This window comes from Rhodnius prolixus, unplaced genomic scaffold (assembly GCF_049639745.1).
Source record: "Rhodnius prolixus isolate KJV_2025 unplaced genomic scaffold, Rpr scaffold_4, whole genome shotgun sequence".
In the NCBI taxonomy this organism is placed as follows: domain Eukaryota; kingdom Metazoa; phylum Arthropoda; class Insecta; order Hemiptera; family Reduviidae; genus Rhodnius; species Rhodnius prolixus.
In genome coordinates, this window is record NW_027411614.1 from 20,936,367 (window position 1) to 20,963,774 (window position 27,408).

General features: G+C 32.2%; 1 protein-coding gene and 1 long non-coding RNA gene across 3 annotated transcripts in view; one reads left to right on the forward strand and one right to left on the reverse strand.

Annotated features, from left to right (window-relative positions):
* The first annotated feature begins 2,841 nt into the window (after window positions 1–2,841).
* The window catches only part of LOC141456065 (bicaudal D-related protein homolog), a 216,698-nt gene continuing 192,131 nt past the window's right edge, over window positions 2,842–27,408 (forward strand). For both annotated transcript variants that reach the window (XM_074131669.1, XM_074131670.1), the window contains exon 1: window positions 2,842–3,213. In XM_074131669.1, the coding sequence (XP_073987770.1) occupies window positions 2,977–3,213 (237 nt within the window). In that variant the 5' untranslated portion in view covers window positions 2,842–2,976. The remainder of the gene's footprint in view (window positions 3,214–27,408) is intronic.
* LOC141456191 (uncharacterized) lies at window positions 22,262–24,450 on the reverse strand. Its single transcript, XR_012459643.1, has 3 exons — window positions 24,209–24,450; window positions 22,651–22,754; window positions 22,262–22,566 (listed from the first exon to the last, which is right to left on the reverse strand). It is a non-coding gene; the product is annotated as an uncharacterized lncRNA (long non-coding RNA).

Below are 27,408 nucleotides of genomic sequence, written 5' to 3' on the forward strand. Positions count from 1 at the left end.
GAAATTATGAGGAAGAGACTGAAGCCAAAAAGGAATTAGATATGTAAGAAGTTCTACTTTAAGCCATTGACTTTTTTTTTTTAAAAAAAAATTGTATTTACATAAATCATAACAATAAAAATTTGTAGGTAAGTGGCTTAAATATTACAATACTTTTGATGGAATTTCGTTTTTCTGAATGTTCCTTTAAAAAATGAATCCCACTCATACTTTTAATCTAGAATAGTTCAATTAACAAAGTACTTGAAATTATTTGCTATAACTGCATTAAATTGATTGCCCAATCTTAACATATCTTACTTTTATCGGTAGTTTTGTATTTTGTGCTGTTTGGATTAAAATGGTTATTAAAAGTCGGTATTTAAACGTTTAATATGTTCATAAATTCCGGTCCTTACATTTCAATGCATTTGTTGAATAAAAACATTTTTTTTAGTCCTATGAATACTTGATTTATTTGTTCTCTAATTAACACTTCTATTTGATGCTAAAGTATTTCCAAATTATAAGTGCTTTTATTTAGCATTTATATTCTATTTTATTTAAAAGAATAAAAGGTACAGCTCAGTTAAAAAAAAAGAAAAAAAACAGATGCTATCGGGTTTTCTTCCACATAAGTAGTTTCCAGATATCAAAAGTAACTTATTGTTAAAATGGCGCTCAATTAGTTTCGAAAAACGCCGCTAGATAGCAAAAGCTTTCAGCTTTGCATCCTTCATAGTTTCCAAATAGATCACCAGATACAGACAGCACTTATTTAGAAAGATGATTCAATTGAAGTTATAAAAAAATGTCAGTCAGGAATTCCTTCCTTCTAAGTAGATAGATAATTCTTGTACAAAACTTAACAAATATGGCGAATTAGTAACAGGAGTGCACACCCTAACAGGAGCTCAGTGAATGTTTGGACCCCTATTAAGGTGGAGCACTCCTAATAAATATTTTAATAAGCTTCACTTAAATGAATGAATTAAAAATGTTAACTTTTGCCAAAAACGGTATCGCATCTACCGAATTTTCAGTCAAGGTATAACTTTTTTTTTCTTTTTTTCTTTGTTTTGGCATTGACATTTTATAATACTGCCGCAATATTATCAACTATCCCAGCGTGAAAGAGCTGATAAAGCCGAACTCGCCAAGAAACACAGGCACATCGTAACTCCAATTATCTAACGCGACTCATTTATGCCTAATTGTCATTCCAACATCCATACTTTGTTTTTGTTCATATTTTGTTTGTTCTTACCAAAAAAGTACCTTATTATCAGCAATTAGGACCTACAATTCCAACCAATTTGGTAACCCCATTCGATCACTTTTCTTTAACATTGTATCTTCTTTTAACTAACTTGGCATCCCATCAAGGGTTACTTTCATCAAGGGGATTACTTTTGCTGTGCACTGTTGTTTGCTTTGCCAATTTGGCACTTATTATTGAGACTACTTCTCTGTTGTACTGAATACTACCTTTTAAATAAATTTGTATTTCGGACATTTCTTTTCTTACATATTGAATCTTCTTTAATCTATACAGTACTTCACAGGGGGGAGAATTCTCCTGGGCGACCCTAAGAGAGCGTAGTGCCTCTGTAGGTTCCGCTTGTTCTTCTACCACCTGAAAAGGAGCTCACGCTGGAGGCAGAGGCAGACCCTGAAGCCATTTCATGACGAACTGATTACTTGGACAATTTCCTCTGCCCACTTTGTTCCATATGGAGATCAGCCTAAAATGTCCTGGCAGGTTCTGTTCCCTTGAGGATCAAGGTCTCTTCATGGACTACTCTTTTCAAGGCCTCTTGAGAATGGTTCTTTTAGCTCTCTCATACTCGTTCACCTTTGAGGAGAATGCTCTTATTATTATTTATTATCTTTGTAAGGCTCAGAACACTTTGCAGGAAAACGTACAAGCTGTTTTCGAGTAAAACTAAATATAGTTGTTTCATTAAAGGGGTTCTACCAGTTGAAGGATTTCTATAATTCATTAGATCATAAGGTAGAGTCAGGTACCCTAGAAGGATCAAATCGAAATATAACTCTTCCTGAGGCTTTTCAGTTTTGACATATTGTTTAAACAAATAGTCGCTGACCATTTTCTCTGCAAAAACTTTTTCGAATTCTCGAGGCCTAAAACGGATATTTTAGTGAAATCTCCATTTCTAATATTTGGACTGATCGAAATTCTTTTTCTTAACTTGTAAGAGATGGTAAATATATGTATAGTAGGTACTTATTTATTTAAGTGTATTAGATATTCAGGCATTAAATTTTCTCAACATGTCTTCTATTTCCCTCGCTTATTTAATGACCCACCAACATTTATAACTTTTTGCTAAAGTAGAAGCCACTCTTTACCACCTTTTTGCCGCTCTGAAGCTCGTCTCACATGTTTCAAAACACTGCTCGAATAAACATGATCCGCAAGTGTTTATACTGGATAAGAAATAAATTAACAAATTAGCGTTTGACGGTAGAAAATATTTAATTCTAAAATATATTTCAATAAATTCTAAATCGTCGCAGTAGAAATCGCAATTTTCGACAAAACTTTACGCACTTTATCTTTGGAAGCCATCAAATAATTAAGAAATTAGACACGTACTAAGCGATTCCAGTTTCTATAGTTGTCTACATGATCTTTAAAAACAACAAACGAAGGTGGTTTACTCTGTTGACTGTTGTTTTCATTTAACTGTATCTCAGTTTCGTTTAACACCTTCAATGGATTACGCTTTTGGTTTCCTAAGAGAAGTGGGAGTTCACTACCTGAAATGAACTGAAGTGGGGGAAGAACTCACTAGTATGACAAAGTGAAGTGTAGAGGGGGAAATAGTTTGGTCTCGTACAGGTAGTTCCTCCAGACAAGGCTTAGCTGCCGTTATAGTGACAGTGTTCGTCTCGTGAGTGTTTTTTAATTATTTCAGCGTGTCTCAGTTAAGTTATTATAGACGTTATCGTCATAGACATGATGTGCCTTGTATGACTATGACTCGAGAGAAAATGAAACCCAAGTACGACTTGGAGGATTATATTTATGATGTGGAGTCACGTTCTTTGGAGCCATCAGCTGATCCAGAGGATGTATACGCACAGTTACAACAAAAAGATAAGGATCTAATATTGGCAGCTGAACTTGGTAAAGCGTTGTTGGAGAAAAACGAAGAATTAAGCCGTGCCAATGAACGACTTGCTGAGGATTATTCACAAAAACTTGAGGTATGTGATTATTTATTTTTGGTAAATTTATTTACATTGAAGTTTACAAATAAGCTGATCAGCAAAAATGAAATTAGAAGGCAGAAGTAAATACTCTTTAAATTTGTTTCGATTGCGTTTAAATTTTTAACGTTTGTTTATTTTCAACTATGCAGGAACCCAGTCATATTTTCAGAAAATATTCTATTTGCCTTCTAATTCGTACTTCAAAGAATAATTTTCGACAATACGTTTGTTATTTCTGTAAATAATAATATATTTGTGACAGTAATCACAAAATATTCTATTTTGTTTACATCGCAGAAATGATGACTTTAATCTCTAGTACATACTTTTACGGAACCTTCATTGATAATTAACTAATATTTTTGTCAGTTACAATTAGTATCCTTTATATGCATACATAAGTTTCGAATGAAACTTCAAATAAAGTGCCTACGGGATTAATAAGAAACTATTAAATTTTAGTAAAGGTCTTAAATTGACAGAATTGAAAGTTTTTCGGGTTTACGAGTGTGTTCATATGCTTATGAGCGAACCTTATTATGAATTCCGTAAGTGAAAGTGTAGTTGATGTTAGGGTATGAAGGATAAAGATATCGCAGGGATCGATGAAGCCAGCTAAAATCCCTGAAGGATTATCTAATCTCCAGCCTTCTTTAAAAGTATCAGATCCCAAACGGATGAATTGTTGTAGGGCCTTTTATAACAAATCGTTATTTATTGAAATTACAACTTTCTTGAGTGAGCTTTTTAGTTGATTCTTCAATGTAATTTGTTGCAGAATCAAAGAATAAATACCACTGAATGTAACTTAAAGAATAATAAATCATTTCATCCAAAAATATTGTTAACGTTGTGACAGATACTGTAGTGTGAACGTCATTATGCGAACTTTGTTGACGCTGTCAATGAAAGAAAATAGTATTTAAGGAAAAGCAGACTTTGGAAAATACAATTTTAGAAATCTAATTGTTAATTTCTCTAAAAGTAATTGAAACTTGATTTCAGTTCTTTTTGAAATACACCTGTGCAGAACAAAATATAATAACTCGTAAAAGGACAACAAAGCCACAATTGGAAGATTTGTAGACGTCAAACTTTAGTTATCTGTCATGACAAATAGAACTCCGGGAACTCCCCAGTCCTCTGTGGTAACTTTAAATTGACTCTTTAACAAATCTCCTCTTCATAAGAGATTCCGTCTTTTTTAAAAGGTTGAAAGTTTTAAAGGGTTTTAAAAGTGCTGAACGCTGATCAGGCTTCTCTCTGGGCTAGAACGCCCTCTGAACCCCAACAACTCAATGTCCATTCATGAATGGCGATATTTTTAGGGGAAGGCGGAGCACTGAAACGACCAATAGTCGGACCTAGTTTATTTAACAGTAGCCAGTACTTTGATAAAAGCTTTTCACAACAATTTCTATGAAAGCCTATGGCTTAGGCAGCAAGTTAAAGATGTTTCAAGATGTTTTGATGCTAAAGTTTTAGTCTACTATTTGCTTTTGAAAGCCTTGAAACAGATGGGCTTCAAAATTTTCAGAATTCTTTAGAAATTATACACTACTAGCTGAACATCTATGATCGATCAGTCAAAATTTCACGATGTGAAATATTAAATTAAAATATAAAAAGAATTTCATTTTTTAAAACTTTATTTATTTTGACAACTGCGAAAAGTGAAGCTGATACAACATGATACATAGTATAAACATGAGTAGCATGAAGGGAGAATTCACCCATTGGTGAAACTCCCAAAGAAAAACAGTTCACTATCGTCACTAACTGGCACTTACTGCACAGAGTAGATCGCGTGACCACCTGCGCCGCAGTCGTCTTGGGAGTATTTCCTGGCAATGCAGTAAGTTGGGATACTAGCGGATTAGGATGTGAGGTGATTGATGTGTGGAATTTAATTTAACGAGATCTTATAGCTTCTGAAACTTAAGGAACAAGGAAATCTCGGTGCAAGGTAGAGTTAGAGACTTAGTAAGGAGCATTTGCGATTCGACGGAGTGTTTTTGTCTGGAAGGATTGGATTTTATAGATATTGGATGCTTTGGCTGAACCCCAAAGTTCCATTCCTTAAGTCCAGGCAGGTTTCTGCATCATTGTGAAGATAAGTCGTTTATTGTTTAGCGATCGTTTGTCGAGAAGTCTAGGAGAGAAGTTTGAATCGTCTGTTTAGTTCTTTCCGTTTAAGTCTAGTATGCGGATTGCAGGTTAGGCGTTTGACCATGAAGAGCTCTAGTTACCTAACACAATCTGTTGTGGGAAGAGGAGTGAGGTTTAGGGAAACGGGTGGAAGAATAGTTCGCCTTAAGGAGAATTTAATGTAATTACATTTGTTTTCGTTAATTTTAATTCTCCATTTCTTTAGCCAAGGCTTTAGAGATTCTATAAGGGATTGAAGGCAAGGAGCGGATATATAGAATATTTAATTATAAATTTAATAATTATTAATTCAATTTAATTATTATTATATCTAAATCCAGAAATATTAAAATCGAAAGATTAATTTAATTTTTTTATATTTTTAAATTTATTTCATAACGTTAGCTAAAAAACATTAATCTTTACATACGTTCACTTAAGACAATAAATTTGTGCAATAAACAAAAGTTATGACTTAAAAAGATGACGTCAAGAAGCGTTGTGAGAGGTTTAAATTTAAGTGAGAAATACTCGTAAGACGAACAAATTCTCTATTATGGAAAGAAAATTTTCATCTTGCCAATATTTATTAATTTTTCATTTTAATGCTAAAAATTATTTTATTTGTTAAGAAACAAGAATTTTCATTTATTAAATTAATGAAGTTAAAAACTTAAAAATAACCCCAACATATAATTAATTAATATTAGCTATTGCGTAATAGCTTCTGACGAGAAGTTTTAAAGAGCTGTGAAACGTCAGAATAGATCATCTTTCTATTATAATAAAGGAACTTATTTCATATTTTGTTCAACTAAATTTTTTTTTAATAAAACCAAAACCAAAATGCCATTAAGTTATACTGATCCATTAATACTGGTAATCTATCTTGCCATATTAACTAGCGATAAGAAAACTTTTATTAACAAAATACTGATAACAAAAATTAGCATTCTAGTATATTCTAGATAATAAAAGGATGTTTAAAATAAAGCTGTGTATTATAATTTTTTTTTCTTCCTGAAATTGTCGCATCTTGTGAATTAAAGGGACTAAGTTCATTAAAACACGGCTTTTAGGTTCACTAGAATGCGGTTATCCTCCTGCTATTCTTGGTTGGGACGGATTTCCAACTAACATCTTGGTGCCCTTCGGAGGTGAGAGGAGGAGACAGGAAACGTGGGTAGTAAGTAGAGTAATCGCCTACAGGCGAGACTTAGCTCCAACTTCAAATTAGGGTCGTGGACAATGCGGAGGGCACATGCTTTGCTATTACCATTTCTGTCCAATAGTAAGTATATAGTATCTATACGCGGGATTCGAACTGGGTACCTCCCTCATTCTAATCCAAGCTTTCATTACCACTACGCCAACTAGGACCCCAACAATAGATCGTATGCGTTCCTTTCCAATCTATCTATTACTATTTTGGGGTCTCTCGTGTCTCTAGATAGCAGACATGCAAAATGCATTTGTATGTTGAGTTGGAGAGTTAAGTTTCTTAATTTTAACGTTGAAGATAAAAGTCTTGAACAAGCATTTTGACAGTAAATAATATAGTTTCAAGACAGAGTTTAATATATTTCTGACATGCGCCCAAATAATAAGTCCAAGCAATGATCTTGGGAGAGAGAGAACTGGTTTCTATATTGATGGTTACTTGGATACTTTATTATGGTTAAGTGATTACTCTATAATGCGGTCCAAGACTTCGTAGTCACTTGCAATTCTGTCCTTACTTGTCACTAGCGATAATAATAGATAATCTTGAATAATTCTGCAACAATGCTCTCCTAAAATTTCGTTAAAAACGAACGTACAGCTTCCATTAGACCTTAAACCCCATAGAAGTGTTCCTCGATTTGCGCCAATTATGTATCGCGACTAATCATTTTAATTTGGGTTGAAAACGACTATATTACCGAATCTTAATGACTTTTTTTTTGAGCCACTTAAATTGAATTTTGAGTTATACCTGGTCAAAATTTTGACCTTATTTTCCTGTAGCTATACTACCGGTCTCCTTAGAAGTGACTGATTTGCCCCTGTAGATGGGGATTTAGAATACATCTTCAGTACTCCCTGCTTGTCGTAAGAGGGGACTTAAAGGGTACACTTATAACGTAAACACATATTTACTCTTTTCACTCTTTCATTACATATACAGCCCTACATAAACTACATTAAGGCATTCTCAGTACACATTATAGGGCTACCTTGTCTAGGAAATAGCCCCTAATGGGGCAGCAAGTCTGAAGGTGCCAAGGCGGCTGCCCCACCGCCAGCCTCGGGCGCTGAGGGTTAATCATCCCTACGCCTTAAATTTTCTTGATTAGGAGACCTGAAAGAGAAGAAAACAATAACGGATTGATACGTGGCAATAGACCCCGTAAACGTCTTACTGACTTAAAAATAGGATTTTGGAATATTCTATCCCTTAACAATCTAGGAGGACTTCAACTCCTTCTTAATGAGATTGACAAATATCACATTGATCTCGCTGAGCTGGTGATGGAATTCTTGAAAAAAGACACCACAGCATCTATTATAGCTGCCATGATGAAAAGCATGCTTTTGGAACTGAGTTTATAGTGGAAGGAAGAATGAAAGAACTGGTCATTGGATTCACACCCATGATCGATCGTATCTGTGAGCTGCTGATCAAAGGAAAGTTTTTCCGTTACAGTTTTCCATAAGCTGACATGGTCTCACAGAATCCTCTGAGGATGACGAGATGGATGATTTATATGAGAAAGTACTCTAGAAGTGACATAAAAGTAAAGTGTCTTGCGCAAGTAAAGCAGCATTTGCAAATTATCAATCACTCTCTAACGTACCCTCACAATAGTCAAGAAATCCATTGATAAATTTGATTACCTGGGTAAATATTAGGAAATATAATTTTTGTAGGAATCACTGATATTTTTTAAAGTGTTTTTATATAATTTTCTATCGCTTACAATAGCAGGTTAGGCAATAGTTTAATGTTTTCACAAACAGTTTTATATTTTGTCACACAGCCGGGGAAAGAGTGTGGAAAATTCAACCAATAGTATCCATTAATCTTGACGTTTTCTTATAAGATATTGGAATTTTCATTTGTGCTATTTTATTGCCTATTGAAGTCAGATAAATTTAATTTTTTTACCGAACAATTTTTGAAACAAAACTGTTATATCTACAATCTGTATTATCTTCAAAATGTTCTTTAAAAGATACTTATTAGTTAGAGTCGTTTAGTCTCAAAGAAATAATAGAAGAATAAAAAGTAATATGATACTCCCAGGTTAAGGGATATCAACAGAAACCTTTCTATCGGACCTTTGGTGTCGCTTGCTATCTATCGGAACAACAAGTTCGTTTTTTCGTGTTTCAATTCAAATTCATTCTTTATTCTTACCCTCACGAACTCGAACGATTCCTCAGTACTAATGGGATAGAGGGATCAATTTTACCATGATCTCAGAACATTAATCTCTAATAACTCAGTTTGTCTATTAAACATAATTCTAGTTTAACTTTTACACTACTAGGAAGGCACCAATAATAACGAACGCTTTACAGGGTGTCGTGTATTTAACTTGGCGTTCATGTAATTATAAATGAAAGCGATAGATTTGGTATATCTTCGAGTAATGTGTTGTAAGTTAAGAGTATTTCAGATTTTTTCAATTGAAGGATCTTAAGTTAACTTTAGATAGGATGTAAAGGCGTCTTATTGAGCAGAATGAACCCATCAAATCTTCTTCTTTTTTTGCATTGGCTTTCGCCATCCATCCAGCGACATTTCTGAATGCCCACTAGCGTGAATTAATTACAGTACCTTCTAACACATCTCCTTCTTGCTTCTAAGTACCTGCAGTTCACATCTACTCATCCTAAACCTATTTACAAAAATAGAATGTAGTCTCAATCTTTATAGCCCTGGATGGCAGTACTCGATATTCTTGTCTTCATGACTTCTCATCGCGTTTACTCTTTCTGTTACAATCAATTTAAGAACATTCGTACATACTACTGTAAATGTTATTTGAGAAGAAGATGTTCTCGTATCGAAAAGGTGCCTCAAAATACTTGTATAAAGAACATTTCTCTATTGAAGTGCGGGGTACTCGTATATCATTGCTGTATGTTTATGGTCTTCTTCATTGCACTGGGCATATAGCGGTGAAGATCTCTTAAGGATTCTGTTGCAGATGTGAGCCACAAACCGTGTGTTTAGATCTTAACCAACTTATCGTCATAACAATTTTTTTTCATAGCCAGTAATTTCATCCTTAGAAATTCAAGCAAAATGCGCGTTAGGATTCCATTGTTTACGTTTTGCCATCTAAATTGAAAGTAAATAATCAACTGTTTTCTATAACTTTTTCAAATATGAAATGGGGACGAAATTTAGACAACTTAAGGGGACGGAATTAGGAACAATTACATTTTTAAAGATGGCTACCACTATAGAAACAACACATGAATGAACTGGCGTATCGATGAAGAATTTAAAAATAAAGACAATATGTGACATGCTCTAAGCAACATCAATATTTTAACGAACCGTTAAAAGACCGGAATAAGTTTTGAAACACTACCAAATATAACAACTTATTATGACTAAAAATATAACACTTCAAAACTTGGTTGAATTGAACCGTGCCCCCGAGTTGACGTTTCCAAACGATTACTGCTGCCTCAATGTAGCTTTCTTAAAATTGCCATTAGTGTGCAATAGTTGGCGATTGTTTTAAATAGGGGGACGAAATTTGGGCACTTTACCCTTACTTTATGTGTATACCAGCTGTACATTCTACATATTATAGAGCAAGTTTGCGTTAAACACGCTAAATTTTATTGATTCAGTACCTCACCTTGAAACTGGCAAACAAATAATCGATACACAAGTTCTGAATGCTTTAAGGTATTTTAAATTATATAAAAGTATTGATTTCAGCAATCGATAGATTTCATTTATTTATTTACATTTGACGATTGGCATATTTGAAAATAGTTTTAAATGCTTGATTGATTGATTCAAATATTCTAGACTCGCCATCCCTGCTGGTTGATCTCAGATATTCTTATTCTATTTGGTGTTAGAAGAGAATGAATTACTTTTATTTTGTTATAATATTATTTTTTCTTGTATTGTGACCTTTCCCAGCTGTTAGGAAAATGTCTTTGACTGCTACTTTCTTAGGACTTCTTAAATAGTAGGATATCCTGAATTAAAGACTTCTCCTCTTATTTCAACCAAAAGCAGTTCGAATTTGTTTGTAGTTTTTGAGGCCAAAAGTGCAATAAAATATTTTATTATGATACCCTCACTCGCGGTTAGTGAATTCTAGATTTATTTTTCAGTGTCACGTCTTCTGTTATTATATTAAGATACACTTATTTCAAAATTACAATAATAAAAATGTCGCAATAATACGTGCTTATTATGGGGAATAATGAAATAATGTACACCGCTTATCTGAATTAACACTTTGATAAAAATCTGTTTTTGCGCGTTTGACAAGAATTTTGTGTCATTTAAGCGTTGATTATTGTTATTATAATCGATTCAGATACATGATAGAGTTATAGGGGTCTGTTTTGGGTACTTTTTTAATTTATCTAATTGCATAAGATTGCAATAAAAGGCAATAAAAATAAAAAAATAAATTCATTCAAAGAATATAAACAATTACAATAATTCTCTGTTTGAAGAATATTGCAATTTGTTGATAAGTCACATTTTCAAAAAAGATAGTTGTTCCGAAAAAAAAAAATAATAATTTATGAGGGCTTCTTTGGTTAATCTTGACGCGTTGCTGAAGTATTTTCTACTATTTATCTTCGGAATCCCTGAAGATGTTTATATCACCTAGTCCTCCATAGCGTTAAATTGGCTTTACTTTGAATTCCGTTCTTCCTTAAAGTCTAATAAATTTCATATTTAAATTATTATTTTTCGATATTAAATCCCAAAGACCGTCCTAAATCTTTCAGTTCCTCCAACACAAAAACTTCCCGAAGTGGTCGCTCTTGTCCTATTCCTTCCTACAGAACAACAACAGTCTGTAGACAGGTATAATAGATTCTTCCTCATCTGTTTCATCTCTCTCTGCTGCATTTGTGTGCATTATGTATTTGTCACTTCACTTTACGCTGTTTTTAAACTTTCCTCTATGATCATCTCATCTAGCTCATATTTTTTTTTCATTTTTCTTGGGTTTTCTTCAACTTCATTTATTAATATTTTATCTTGTTGTATTATTTATTATAAATTTCTAGCTTTATTTAATTTTTTGTTGTTGTTTTGTTTTGGCCTTTTTTTGGCATTGGCTTCCGCCATGCAGCCAGCATCGTCTAGGTGCTTATCACGAGAATATCACTCACTCTCCATTCTTACTTATAAATACATTCGCTTCACACATTCATCCCTCTACTATATACAAACTATTTACATAAACTACAGCTAATGGATGGACCAGTACTCTATATTCCTGCCATCCTTATAGCTTAACCGAAATTAAAATCACGTAATCCTTCTCTAATCATTTTCTTGCATTCATTCTATAACTTTTACATACATTCATATTTCATTGCTAGCTCTGCTACAGATTTAAGCACATAGATGTTGGTGGAGAATATTATGTCTTCGTAGCGAAATGGTGCATCTAAACACCTGTATAAGTCGTCAAACATTCGTTTCCTTTCTACTACATAACGTGGACATATCATTATTATATTTTTGATATCCTCCTCCTCATTGCAATCCACGCAAAGAGAAGAGGACCTTTTTGTTGATCCTGTGAAGATACGATCCGCACAAAGCCTGCTTATTGACGTAACAACCCATTTATTTAATACTTTATTTAGTATTCACGGGAGTTTGTATTCACTTAATTGTTAATTATCGAGATTAGACATATTTTTTTATTCTTGGGGTCAATGTTTAAAAATTAAACATTTTTGTTTGCAAACATTCTTGCAGGATTTGGTGGGGGCTAAAATTGTAGCTGTTCAATTCGAAAATATTTTTTGTTTTTTAAACTAGTTTGTAGAAAACATAAAACGCAAATAAATTGGCAAGTTTCTAGAATGATAAAATCAGGGGCTGCTATTTCGTGGAGGGTGAAGCCTTAGTGCATGCACTGGTGATTTGCACACCATGTTTATGAAACTTTCCAAAAACAAAAAAATGTTTATTTCATTGTAATTAGCTAGCCGGTCAGACGGTAATTAGAAGCCCCTGGGTGTGTGCAAATCGGGCCCCTATCTTCCTATTTCGTTATGGCTTGGTTTACTAAGAAAACTTACCGAGGGTGTCCAACCTTGCACGCAGTTCTTCTTGCAAAATTTAGTAAATAACACATTTTTTCTTGAATACATATTTGAAAAGTTTTTAGTTTTAATAACTTATTAAAGGAGATTACAAAATCAAATATCTCTATAGAACTCACAATTGATTTTCTCTTTTCTCAAATTGTTATTTTATTAATGCTTTTTATTTAAGGCGCGTCAACATTTGAAGTCTTTGGCGCCCGGAAGTTCTTTCAGTATACTGCCAGCCTCCATTACCGTGTAGTGAGCTGTAAGAAGCTTCTAAAAAGAGAAAATTTAAGGGCTAGCTGCTGGATTCGAACCCGTGATCTACGCGTTGTAATCCAGTATATGCCAACCACACAGATAATCCCTTCCCTTTTTTTGAAAACATCATCATTAGAAATGACAATTTTACTTTTTCATTTAAAATTGTCGGCATGTGAACAAAATATATCAAAAACCAAAAATTATAGCAAGTTGTAACTTTATTCTTCTCAAAGAGGTGAGTAGGCTTTTTTCTAATGTGCTGTTTCTGTAGGACGTGCTCCTAACTCATATTATTAAGAAGGTTTAACTGAATTTCAACAATACTTGCGTGGGGCTGTGACATTGAGTTAAATAATTATACATCAATCTATTATAAAAACCAGTGAGAGAAATTCTGATGTTAACTCTTACATTAATTGCGAGACCTGCGAAGCTAATATGTATTGTGGTACTGGGTTCGATTCCCGGTCTAGAGGCCTTGGATTTTATTTAATGGTTAATAAAAGAAACAGTAAAGTATGTTTGCTAGTCGCCTCCGTCCACGACACCTAATTAATTGGTAGTTGGACGTTAAGCCCCGCCTGAAAAAATAGGCGATTACTTTACTTTTTCTGCTACTATGTAGGAATGTTCTCATTACTCAATTAAAATCAGCTGTGTAATGCCCAACTTTACCTCACTAGTGGGGAAAAATTCCCATTAGTGTCACTTTCCTCACCAGTGAGTGAAAAAACTTTATTGTGCTTCCTTGATATAAGAAGTTTTGTTATTAACATAAATATTTTCTGTAAAACTCTAATAAGCTTATTTAACGTAACTAAATAATTAAAAAACGAATATTAAAAAATAAAATAAAAATTGAAAGGAATATAGAAATAAAAATAATACTTTAATAAATAATTAGATATTTTTAATTATAACAGTTAAAAAGGTTATAGTATTACCTTATAGAAATTTAAAATGGATTCTAGTGATTCCTGTTTTTTAAATATTCGCCTCGCTTCGCTCGCTCGTGCGTGCAAACCCTGCCTCGTGTGAGGAAAAGTACTACTTTCCGCACTTGTTAAATAAATAACTATTACTTTACTACTCTTACATTAATTCCTCTTACTTCTATACTCTTCTCAAGATTTTGACTTACGAATTTCCTTTCAATTCCGAACATTTATGTCAAGTTCAGTTATTAATAAAATTATTTTATACAACCGTTACATTACACTGAAAATTAGCCTTACACAGGGAGGCTCCACAATACTTGAGCGGTTAGTGGCAAGGCCTGTAAAGCTAAGCGTATTTAAAGTATTTTGATTCGATTTCCAGTCTAGGCCTTGGAATTTTATCGAATGGTTAATATGAGAACTTTAAGGTAAAGTAGGTTTGCTAGACGCTTCCGTACACGGCACCTAATTAGGCAATTGAAAGTATAGCCCGTTAAAAAAATGTCTCTTTTTTTTTTTTATAGCTGCTCAGAGGAAGTCATAAATGGTTACTAAAAGCGGAAAAGGAAACTATTTAAGCAATATTGCGATGAAATATGGTGTAAACGAATGCTAGCAATAAAACAAATAACAAACAGGCGCCTGTTAGAGATTTGACGTAAAATACAGCTAAGCAGTGTAGTTACTAACTTGAAGCAATTTGGTCTTGTTCTATATTTTTAGGCCAATGATTTGTTTATGGATATTTTTTAAGTTTTTGTTTTTGTTTGCGTAAACATAACTTTTAAATAGCTTCCTTACATTATTTATAACACGAAACTATTCACCACAGACTCCCCGGAGTGCGTAACTAAGGCAAGCTTTTCGATTAACATTTATTTTGATTCCCCTCTAATAAGTTAAGGATTTTTACTAACTTTTCCAAATTAAAGCAACTGTCACCAGCTCTTTCGAAGATTTAAGATTTAAGTTTCTCTCATGTTTTTAGTTACACATATAAAATATTTACGTAACTTTACAAATTAAAAATTGCGAGTTAATGGTTTCCTCATCCAATTAGAACTTGACTGAAAGAGAAGAAAGAGAAACTTGTCGAACATTACTTTTTTCCACGTCCCATAGAAAACGAAAAATTGTTTTAATATTATAAAGGAGATAATTTCAAATAATTTAAGCATAGAAAGTAAGAAATACAGAGCCAAGGAAAGCCGAGTAAAGGCTGGCAAGGAACCTGCTGTGAAAATAAAGTAATTTTAAGACAATACTGGCATCATTTTCCGTGAACCCTTAAGAAATGATCAGTGAAAGTAAAGTGCTTTGGCACTTGTTTACTTTCTATAAGAACTGTAAATGTGGGAGTACTGCGATCTGGCCCTATTTTGGGAAAATTGAATATTCAAAGAAAATTAGAACCCCTGGAGGATGACTTAGACGACATCGGTCTGCGTGATTTGGTGAACGGCAGCGCGGGATCATGAAGGATGGAAACTGTACGGGCTGAGGTTCATGGGCTGTGACTTAGTCACAGTAAGAAGCCAATGTAAGTTTTGGAAGTATAACTTCCAATTGTTTCAATATACAGGGTGATCCATTTAAAACGCACCAATCGCTAATAACTTTTTAGGAAAGCGGAATTTCGAAAAAACCCACGAAGTAAACTATATGTTTTTTGTTAGTCTAGTTTTCAAATTTTTCACCCCAATGCTGTATCTTCATTTTTGGCAGAGTTACGGCTAAAAACCCGATTGGGATTTCATGAGGACCACTAATTTTGACAATGATTATGAAAACTACATAAAATACTGTAAAAAACGACGTTGACCCCGTTTCGATATCCCTAATATTTGTCGAGATATTTAAGATCAAAGTTACAATTTTATCTATTCGCGAACGGTTTTCAATATTAATTGTCCACCAGAAATACACGTTTTGGGAGGTCCTCTGACTGCAAAAAATTTTATTTGTGACGCAAAGTAAAAAAATAATAATAATAATTGAAGATTTTAAAGCATATAGTGAATGTAATGGTTGTGGGAGAATCAGGATAAATTTGTTTTATCATCAAATAAAAGCAATCAGCAAATCATTTTAATGCACCCAGTATGCAAGAGTTCTTGACCTATGATTACGGTAAGAATATCTTGTCAATGAGTGGCGGGTGTTGGTCTTGTGGTCAAGAGCGTGGCTTTGTAAGTGGAAGATCCCCAGTTCCCTTTTGAAACTAAACATGTAGTTTTTCTGCAACCATGTAGGAATGTTCTCATTACTCAATTAAAATCAGCTGTGTAATGCCCAACTTTACATCACTAGTGGGTAAAAATTCCCATTAGAGTCACTTTCCTCACTAGTGAGTGAAAAAACTATTGTGCTTCCTTGATATAAGAAGTTTTGTTATTAAATATTTTCTATAAAACTTTAATAAGCTTATTTAAATTTATTTTATTTAAATAATTAAAAAACGAATATTAAAAAATAAAATAAAAATTGAAAGGAATATAGAAATAAAAATAATACTTTAATAAATAATTAGATATTTTTAATTATAACAGTCAAAAAGGTTATAGTGTTACCTTATAGAAATTTAAAATGGATTCTAGTGATTCCTGTTTTGTTTTTTTTTTTAGTTAATAACCCTAATGGTTGCAGAAAAAATATAATATTTAACTCGAGGGTAAAGTATTTTCCTCACACTCGCTTCGCTCGCTCGTGCATGCAAACCCTGCCTCGTGTGAGGAAAAGTACTACTTTCCACACTTGTTAAATAAATAACTATTACTTCGTGGGTTTTTTTCGAAATTCCGCTTTCCTAAAAAGTTAGCGATTGGTGCGTTTTAAATGGATCACCCTGTATATCGGAAGAACCAATTTCTCGAAAACGGATCCAATGGTTTTCTTCAAACATGGTTCACTAATTTTTTTTTATTTGTAGATCTACAACTTTGATTAGCAAAATTTCGATTAAGGGCTTCTGGAATAAAGGGGCGATAAGACTCCGCCATGAATTGCCATTTCTTACACGTTTCGCTGACTTAAATTCTGCCTTAATTATAAATGTGACAATTCGCCTAATTTCTAAATTTGATAAAAATCGGCTGACCTGAAATGCCTCTTAACAGAAAATAATTTTCAGTATTTTTAGATTGTCTTAAAACGTGTCGTAACTAGTTAAAAAAAATCGATTAGGAGTAAATACATCTAGGTGGATGGTTAAATCGATTTTTAAACGTTATATTTGTGTAATATACGATCCTAAACTACTGTATAAAACAAAAATATCAGTATAAATTTGAGAATCTAAGTCTAACGTCTTCTTGCGTTCAATTAAAAAAATTAAATAAAATAAAAGTAATAGGAAAAAAGATTATAAACAATAATTTCATAAAAACTAATTTGATATGGTTATCCAGCGGAAATAAGTAAAAATATCTCTACACTACCGTTCCCTTTGGGAAAGACATGTTCCTCTAGGAAATATAACTTAATAAATACAGCGAGAGAATCTGTGCGCAAGAGATATGTTGGGAATCTTGAGAACTTATTATTATATTACATGTATGTGTGTGTGTTTGTATTTACAACTTAACATAGTTCAACATACTTCATTCGTTCATATAATGGGCTTAGTTTCTATTCAATTATTATTTATTCTGGTTATATAACAGTGGAATGAAAACATTTCCGTTTATAAGAACAAGAAAATAGTAGTCATTATTTACTCTATACAAATATATTTATTAGGTGATCTAATATTGTTTCTTTTGTATAATTTGTAATTGATTTAAAATTTCAAACTTTTATAGGAAAATAATCGTTTAAATTTGACCATTTTCATTATAAATTATTTATACATTTATTCTTGCAAATATAAAATAAAAGTTTAAAAATATAGTTAATTATTCCCTTTTAAAGAACAAAAATTAAGATATTCTCTTCAAAACATTTATATGGTTACAGTATTATTTAATTTAGAATTCTTACAAGTAATAGTGTTGATCCCGACTTAATCTTTAAATACATTTGTTTTATAAAATACGGTTTCTATTTGTTCTAATTTAATTAAGGTTTGTACAATTTTTTTTTAATGATCAGGATTAGCCTCTTAAATAATAACAGCAATTTCAAGTTAGTATAAATGTTTTGATGGGATTTGTAATGCCTTGCTAATCAGTAAATTATTTACAACTGCATTATCAATTTTTTTAGTTTAAAGTAAAAATTTAAGGAACGTAATTTCGTTCAACTTCTTGTGCAGCATGTAAAGAATAAACAAAAGATGGAATGGAAGCTATCTAGCATTAATTCAACGTAAACATTAGTTAATTATTCATCCGAATGCTGTGCAGGGTATCAAAAACTCACGTTGGTAAAATTTGAAAGTAAAAATTCGTAGAAAGTAGCTGGCTAAAATTTTTAAACTTATTCAAACTTTTTCTTAAAATGTTCAAGCTCTAGATGTTTGGTTTGGGTAACTCTCTGATGGAGTTGTAGTTATGCGAATTTAAAACGTTTTTAGCTTTGAATAACTGTAAATTAGCTTAATGTAATAATTATTAGTTGTAAAAATTAACTAATATTTATTTAAACTACAGTATTTTACTTCTTGATTTCAGAATTAATGTATGTTCCTTTTCTGCCGGTCTTTCTGACTAGTGCAGTAGGTATATTTCTTGTCCAAGTCCTCGTGCGAACTGGATTGTCTATTTATGTGAATATTATTGGATAGGAATTGAGTTTTTGTCGCCATTTAACAAATATAAAAGTGATTGATTCTCATACGATTCCGTTTGGTTATGAATTTTATTTTCTTATTAACTGAATGTTGAGGTATTTTTTCTTATTTTGATCTATTCAGCCTTGTGCAAAACCCCTGGCAAATTATAGCTTCTTCTCTCGTCAAAGAAGCCTTCGTCTAACATTGTATCTTTAATTTTTTTTTGTTGCCGTAATAACTGCATTGAAATTTACAAATGCTTGACATAATACCATTTAATGGGTTTCCAAAACATTGTGGAATAAAATCGCTTTGTTACATTTACCTAAAAAAACATTTAGACTGACGCAATCATAACGAATTAAGATCATTCATAACGAATTAAAAATTCAACAAAAGCTAATATTTGAGTATTAGCTAAGTAAGCTTATATTTGAGCTCGTTCGTGCAAACTATTTGTTCATTTGCCATCTACAAAACTGAACTAATTCAGTTACCTATTTGTTCACAAGTAAATAAAAGAATAATTCATTTAAAAAATAATAAATATATATCGCTGGCAAAGAATCGATTTAATTATTCGATTTATAGTTTACAATATCTAGATTCCAAGAAGTCGCACTTAATTATCTCTGTCATGTCCTGAATCTTTATTTCATTTCTTTGTTTTTAATTGAACTTCCTGGTTTAATTAAAACAGTTACAAGCTTCTGTCGTAACAATACATTGTCCTACAATCATGTTAGTATTAAGTTGTGCGAAGGCAGTACCCGTATCATTATTACGTCATTTCGGAAGAAAAAGAAAAACAATAAAAATCATAATTATTCAAAATATCCATTTGAAACTTTACGTTAAAATATCCATGTATTCTACTATTAGAGCTAGTTATTATATAAATTTTTAAAGAACTTTAAATTGAATGATGAATGATGTTTTATAAGCGTAAAAGTATTAATTAAAAAATATATTAAATGCAGTGGCTTTATATATTTGGTTTTATTTATAATTACATACTTTTTATTATAGCAATTACAGCGTAAAACATCTATGAAAGGAGTGAATTGTACATCCGTAGAGAACATAGTAAACATTTAGTTTATTTACGTCTTAAACTTAAAAGAGTAATAACGGCTTTTAATTATTATTTAATTATTTGCGATATCAAGGATATTATTTATTTCCGGCATATCGAAAATCTGCACGATTGTAATACTTCCACATAGGAAGAGTATGGCAGAGTAAAAATCATGAATACGTTAGTGTAATGTAACCGACATAAAGCGCCCCTGTCGACAAACACTTGTAACTCAAGCATTGGATATTTATGTATTAATTTAAATAATTACGATTGGACAAATGTATCTGATTAGTATACACTATTACCTAACTTGACTGACTCATTCAAAATACCATCTTACCAATTTGGATTCAGGTCAAAGCATTTATCATTACGAGTAACATTAAGTTAAGAGTGTAAGCTAACATATCGTGCATAAAGTAGAAAACAGAAAGTACACAGCTACGTATATTTCTTGATTTAGCGGATGTATTTGACCATTTCGACACTATGGACTGCTGTACAAAATTAGGTAAACTTACGCTCTGAATTACATTATTCAAATCATACTATCTGTTTTACAAGACCTAACTTTCAGGGTAAGATTCGATAACATTTACAGTAGTTGACGACAGTTCTTGCGAGCCTGCCTCAGGAAGCAATTAGTACGAGTACTATAATCTTCAATTTCTACTCTATGGACAGACCTAAACCTTGTATAAAGATGTTGGCTACTTTCGACACAATGCCATTAACAAAAGACGATAACACTGATATTAACAAAACCATCACTGACTTACTAACATCAACTAATCTTATAACAAACTGGTACATAAAAAACGGTAGCAAACTGTAGGTAACGAGACCTGCAAAGCTAGTATGTCCGATTCCCAGTCTAGGCCTCGGATTTTATCTAATGATTAATATGAGAATCTATAGTAAAATACGCTTGCTAGTCGTCTTCGTCTTCAAACCTGATTGGTAGTTAGACGTAAAGCCCGCCTATAAAAATAGGCATTACTTAACTTTTTACATGGTTAGCAGTGATTTACTTACTGTTTGTTACTTCTTCTAGTAAAGTTTAAGGTAATGCACTAGATAAGATTCCTCGACTTGTTACTTATGATTTTAATGCGTTAAAAAGGTTTTAGAAATCAATTCCAAAATACAATTTTGGATAACCAAAAATGCTAATTTTGAACTTATAATCGTTTAAAAAGAAAAGATCAAACAGGTTAACAGGTTCACATCAGAAAGGTTAGAAATGAAATCCCAAAAACAATTTGGGAAAACAATGAAGGCTAATTTTAAACATCGATTAAAAAAAAAAAAAATATTTAACAGCACTTCAAAGAAATTCAGAAATATAAATGTCAAATCATTTCGTAGTATTCAAAATTAAAGAATTAACCAACACAGTTGTCTTCAAGTCGAAGCATTATTATTAATTTGTAATGAATAATTACTTGAAAAAATTTTATCTGCAAGCAAGAATAATAAAAATATAATTGAAATTTAATTTAAATTTTTATTTTGGTAGATAAAATTTGTAAATCACAAAAAACAAACAAACCAAAAACAAAAGTTGGTCACCCTGTCTAGATAACCTTCCTTTACCAACTGATGTGCCTGGCCAGTTACCGGCGGCCATCTTTAACTCTTTTAGTAATATCTCTTTATTAACGTGATTTTTTAAGTGAATATTAGTGCGCGTTAAAGTGAACTTCGATTTTATAAATTGTGTTTAAGTTATACTTAGTGCGTGATATTGAATATTAGTGCGAATAGTGTTGTGAATTATTTTAAAAAGTGTCAAGTGTAAAGTGCTATTGGACTGATGATCGTACTGAGATGCTGATGGACTTTTATATAAAATTAAGGTAAGATTTTTTTATCAATTATTTCATTTATATTTTTATTATTCTTGCATGAAAATAGCATGTTATCATTTAATTATTACTTACAACATACAAATCAATATCAAGGCTACCCTTGACTACGTTCAGTGTTGGTTAATATTTTTGTTTTTTGTTTTAATAGACTATAAGTTGAATATTAGCACTATTGTGTTCCCCCTTGTTGTTTTTTTGGAATTGATATCCAAAAATTTTTATTTTTATTTAGTCGTCTATAAGGTCAATATTATCTTTCTTTGCCCATACTTTCTAAGATTTTCTACTGTTCTGAAATTTTACATCTCTTTCATTTTCTATTACAAACTATTTTTAGCTAATAAAGTTTTTTTTTCGAATAATTTTTCTAAGACAATTCGATTTTGGCATTTTGAATTTCATCAAAATTTTCTTTTAAGTCAAAAACTTTAAACTTAGAATTTAAACTTTAGAATTGCTGTAACAGAAAGTCGTCGCTACAAACTATTTTTCTTCTAAGAATGAAATATGGTAAAAACATAATGTTATTAAAATCTGAGAAGTGCTAATGAAATCTGGATTCCAAGTATGTCTTTTTTGTTTTTTCTGGGTACAAAAGGTGTCGAAGTCAGCACTTTTACAATTCTGTGGTAAACAGGATTGTAAAAATTGTTACTAAAAGCAATAAGTCAAGATTTTCAGAAACAAAGTACTAGCTGAATGTTTCAGACTGAATAAAACAATCAACAAAGATCTGTTTTTTAAAATATAATTTAAAAAGCACAAAAACTTCAGACCTATAGCCTCATATCCTTCTCAGGACACACTTCCGGCGTGCGGACAATGTTTTCTCGTCCCAGTCAGCTCTGACTTTCAACGTAGGAAGCTCGAAGAAGCCTCTTCTAAAAATAGCCAATCCGATGCAGCTAGCTGGGACTTTAATACTAGATCTTCAGCTTATTAGTCCAATGCACTTAGTTAATTCCTTCTTTAATAAAATTGTAACCATTGTTGGTAGTCAATTAATTTCACGTATAGTGCTTTAATCTGTAAATTAACAGCGTAAAGCATAGAACGTTTTTATGGAATAACACCATTAAATTAACGTTTATAGAATAATGTTTCACTAACCTAGTATAGATTTCTGCCTCTAAGGAAAACTCTGTGTGGGACACTTACCCAATTTTCTTTCACTTCTAACAGCTAAATATTTATTTATTTTTTTATTTTTTGATCTGTGGAAAATGGAAATTAAGTGCTTTCTTAATTATTAATAATTTACATTCTAAAATCTAATATATGAAGTTTTAATGTTACCTGCGCTTTTCACAAAACTAGAGAGTTAGTTTTGCTCTTAACGCAGTTAAGCGTGGAATTTAGTTTTAAAAAAAAACCCCTCACAGTATGCGGAATTAAAATCAGACAATGACGTGTATACACGTCGAACGCCGGGCAAAACAACCAAAAGTTTACAACGTTTTAATAGTCAACTGCAAGCGACTTTTTCTGCAATCTCTGGGGCTTCAGATTACAAAGCATTCTTTGTTCTTTCAAAATCTTGCACCGCTTCACTTATCCATTGCCTAGTTAACTAGAGACGGAAGGGCTTTTACAAGGAAGAAAAGAGCTTTGAATTCTGTGCAAAATGAAATCATGCTCGTACTGAGGTCTGAATCTCTATCTAAGGTAAAAACGGCATTGCACAAGGGTTGAGAGCTTCTATTTGTGTGCCTAATTCCCCATCTCTAATGCGGAGACCAAACATGTACTAACCACTTATCATTTGGCTGACTCCCACCATCTCCCTCCGTATAAAATACTTGGCAGTTCTATTGGTGAGATAAAGGGAAACATCCCTCCAAATAATATTCTTATTGTATTTTATTAAAATTTCGAGTTTTTATAGTTAATGGCAATTTTATATTTTTCACAACGAGTGTACACGTCGAATGCACCGTAATAGACATTTGGTTTGACGTGTTTACACGTCAAACACGCTTAACTGGTTAACTAAAAGAGAGGGAGCTGTCTGTATAATGTGTGTTCTTGTGCGAGTAAGAGATAATTAGAAGCCATTTTCAAAATAGTAAGACTGTTCTTGGCGTATTGTACCTTCATAATAAACAGATCAAGGACGAATAACACAATATTGTGTAGTTGTTTCTTTTTTTAACCAATTACTATAAAACAATGTTTTTGTGTAAAAATCGAGACCGTATCTTTTAAAGTACGGTTGTTTGGTTAGGTACCGTAAGTGTGCACAGACGCTTCTATTTAAGTGTGTAATTGTGACCTATTTCTTGGTATAAAACAAATAGAGATTTGGTTTTGGTTATAAGTTTTGGTTAATTTAACTAAACATGCGTTTTGTTTGAAACTGTTTTTTTTTGCTAAAAAATGTTTTAAAATACCACTTTTGTTGAAAGATTTTGAAATGCGAAGTAATGGTCAGCCGTATCCAAACTTAATCTTAACTTAATTAAATATTGCTATTTACACACACCCCCAAACATATTTTTTTTTTCGAATTCTGGGGGTTTCAAGTATTGTATTCCCCGTAAAACCTCAATGCAGAAACTTAGCCAACGAAGTACTACACCAGTAGATCGCACTAATTCCACATTTAAAAGAAACTGTTAATAAAATCTACGCAATAAATAGTTCAGTGTCGATTCATAATGAAATTTACCGTTAAAATCTGATACAATCCGCTACCTTCGCTCATTTCGACTGACTGAAAAGGCTGTGGTGAGAAATTTTAATTCTTTACGGCCGTATTCATTAACCAAAAGAAAAAAATTAATTTACAAATAAATGATTTCCAAAAAAAAAAGTTTTGAGTCCTTTCAACCATTTCACAAATCACATAATTAACATTTTATCTAAACATATGCTAATTTCTTTGTTCTCAATTTAAACTTTTTTTTAATTTTTCTTGAGTAAATCAATATTCCATTCATAATTATTTCCACTTGTCTCTATCATTGTTTCTCATCTAATTTTGTTGATGTTTGAAGATAGATATTGGGTTCTCATAGAGGCAATTTAAATATTCATTAGTCATTATGTAAACAACTCAGGCACATTAGCTACTGTGCTGCACTCCTTGGGTAGTTCGATCACGCACTTGTAACCACATTTTTTTGTAGCTTTTGCATTTTAAAAATAAATTGAGCTTTATGAAGCACTTTTTCTGATTGATCTAGTTGAGATAACCATTAAAAATTCAAAAATAAAGCCGATAACATTTTAGTTTACCTTCTGAATTTGAAGATCGTAGTAATTTAAATATTTCAAATAAAAAGGAAGGTTTCTAAATTTGGAGGTGAAAAAAATGACTTTTTTAAAAATTTATGTAGAATTTATTCTCTAGAGCAGTGATGGCGAACCTTTTTGAGACGTGGGTCAAATTTTGTTCATTTTTTTTTTTTTTAGTACTAGCTCTTGGGTCACTAATACCCATTTGCACAAGAGTTAAGTTTAAAAATTTGAAACTGAATATTTTCAAAACTAAACATCTTTAAAATTCAGTTGGCTTAACGGGGTAAAACGGGACGAAACAAGGGCTATGGAAGTCTCTTTTTTTACAAACATAACTGAACAAAACCTTACAAAAGTGTGTTTTATCTGAAGAAAACTCTAAATATGGTTATTTGCTTTGGGTTGTCCATTTTTTTAACAAACAAAATATGAGTAAAATTATACATTTTATTTGATATTTTGTAAACACTTTTGCTTTATTTCAAATACTACAAAAGTATTGTATTTGTCGTCATTTGCGTTTTAGAACAGTAATGATCAAACTAAAGGTTATAGATAGCATTTAAATTGCTTTTGTGTCAATGCGTGATTGAAAAAAATACAGATAGAATATAAATTATCCACACAATTAGAAAATCTTAATCAACCCGCGTAAACAAACAAATGGTTGTCTAGCAATTGTGGGTCAGTGGAAAAAGCTTGCGCGGGTCAGTGTCTGACCCACGGGTCATAGGTTCCCCATCACTGCTCTAGAGGACTTGGTAAAACATATCTATAAAATATAGATATAAAGTATTTCCGCTTTGGCTTCGTCACATAAATAGCGGCCATTCAGCGATGACAGCCGATTAACCGTTAAGGCGTTAGGGAGTTCGACTGCCTCTCTAGAACATTCTAAGCAACCAAATGGCTGCAAAGCCCACGGATGCCTCAGACCTCTCAGCGGATTTGCGGAGAGAGTAGGATTTGAAAGAGCTTAGATAATAATATTTAAATTAGAGGATTGTTTGGTATGAATTTTCAGAAAACCGGATTTGACCAAGGTGGAAACGAAATATTATTGTAATTATTTAAATTTCTATCGTTAAAATGTTCAATTCAATTAACAAAATCCTAAAATATCACTATCTCCCTCTGCCGTTTCATTATACCACTAATTTTCTAGAATTTATAGACTTCTACGTTGTCAACTAGCTTGGTTAGTCTTGTAAAATGAGAATTAAGTGCAAATCGACTTAAATTTAAAAATAACTGATTGTAAGACGTTGGACTATGTTGCCCAAGTACACGGATACTTTGGTTTTCTTTTCGTCAAACTAAAAGCGGTCCGATCCGTATATCTTTGCAATCTTGCAATATCTTAACGGATCAACCCTCCACATTTAAGATACCTTCCAGTTGTCAAAAACACAAGGGCCAAGTAAATTGCTTTCTTTAAATGAGTGAAGAGTGCAAATTGATCAGATTAAAGTTATAAATAAGTCCAAGTATGTGAATGCTGAAGAACTTTAGGTGTAAGTGGTGTTGCAATATAATATTTAAAAAGTGAAACAATCTCACGTCCCTTTTTAAGGAGGAGATTTTTTTTTGAATTATGTAGAACTCCTCTTGATCCAGAATTGATTTTACTAAAGATAAACTTTTGAAATCAAAGTGATAGATCTGCTCGAGTGCAATGAGTACACCAAGTTCAAAATAAAACGTTGGAGCAAATCTCAATTCCACTAGCGGTATTTAAGCGGAATCAAATCAAAATCAAAATCATACTCCATTAAAATACTGAAGCTTTCTTCATTACAAAAACAAATCTTACCATTTCTTACTTGCAGTTAATTTAGCCTTCCAAAAATGGTAGAAAAATATTTACATTAATTTCGCCAGAGAAATATTTATTTTGACTGGACTTTCTTGCAATATGGTCCTCTTTATAGAGACCCGGTTACTTGAAAGACATATGCGTTCTCTTCAGTAGAGGAAACCTATTTCAAGATGATGTAATCTGTATTGATTGATCTACTGCTGGAATAAGAAACAAACCAGAAAGAGCGATGTGATATTTAGTTGATGCTGTGCGACTAAATATAAACCCTCTTAACTCCATAATCTTGAATGGGTTGTTGTAGGGTTTCTGTTCAGGACTGATCTTAATTTACCTATATAAATAGGACCCTTCATCTAGTTGAAGGATTTCATTTATTTATTATCTCTGGGGTGGTTAGAGCAGAACAAACATTAAATCTTCTCTGTTTTAGTCATTGTTCTTTGATCTGACTTAAAATATCAAACATTTTATGGGGAGCTGTGTTGTTCGTTTTAGTTTTTTTTGACTGCTTTTTTTATTTTTCTCATTTCCTTTAATAATCACTGAATTCCATTTTCTACTCATCAGAAAAATTATCATCCTTTTATAAATCCAGCTTTATGGTGTGTTGTGTTTTTCAGTTTTAGAACGGCCCGTTCCGTTAAGTAGGCTAGAGGAAGTCGATTTTTTTTTTTTTTTACGATTGATAGTTTTGCGAGTGGTATCAGGGTATTATTAAGTCGGAGTTCCAAAAAAAATGTAGAAATCAGAACCTGGAGAATTTGTTGTAGGAGAAATGTTTCAAGCCTTGCTGCCAGGTTTTTTAT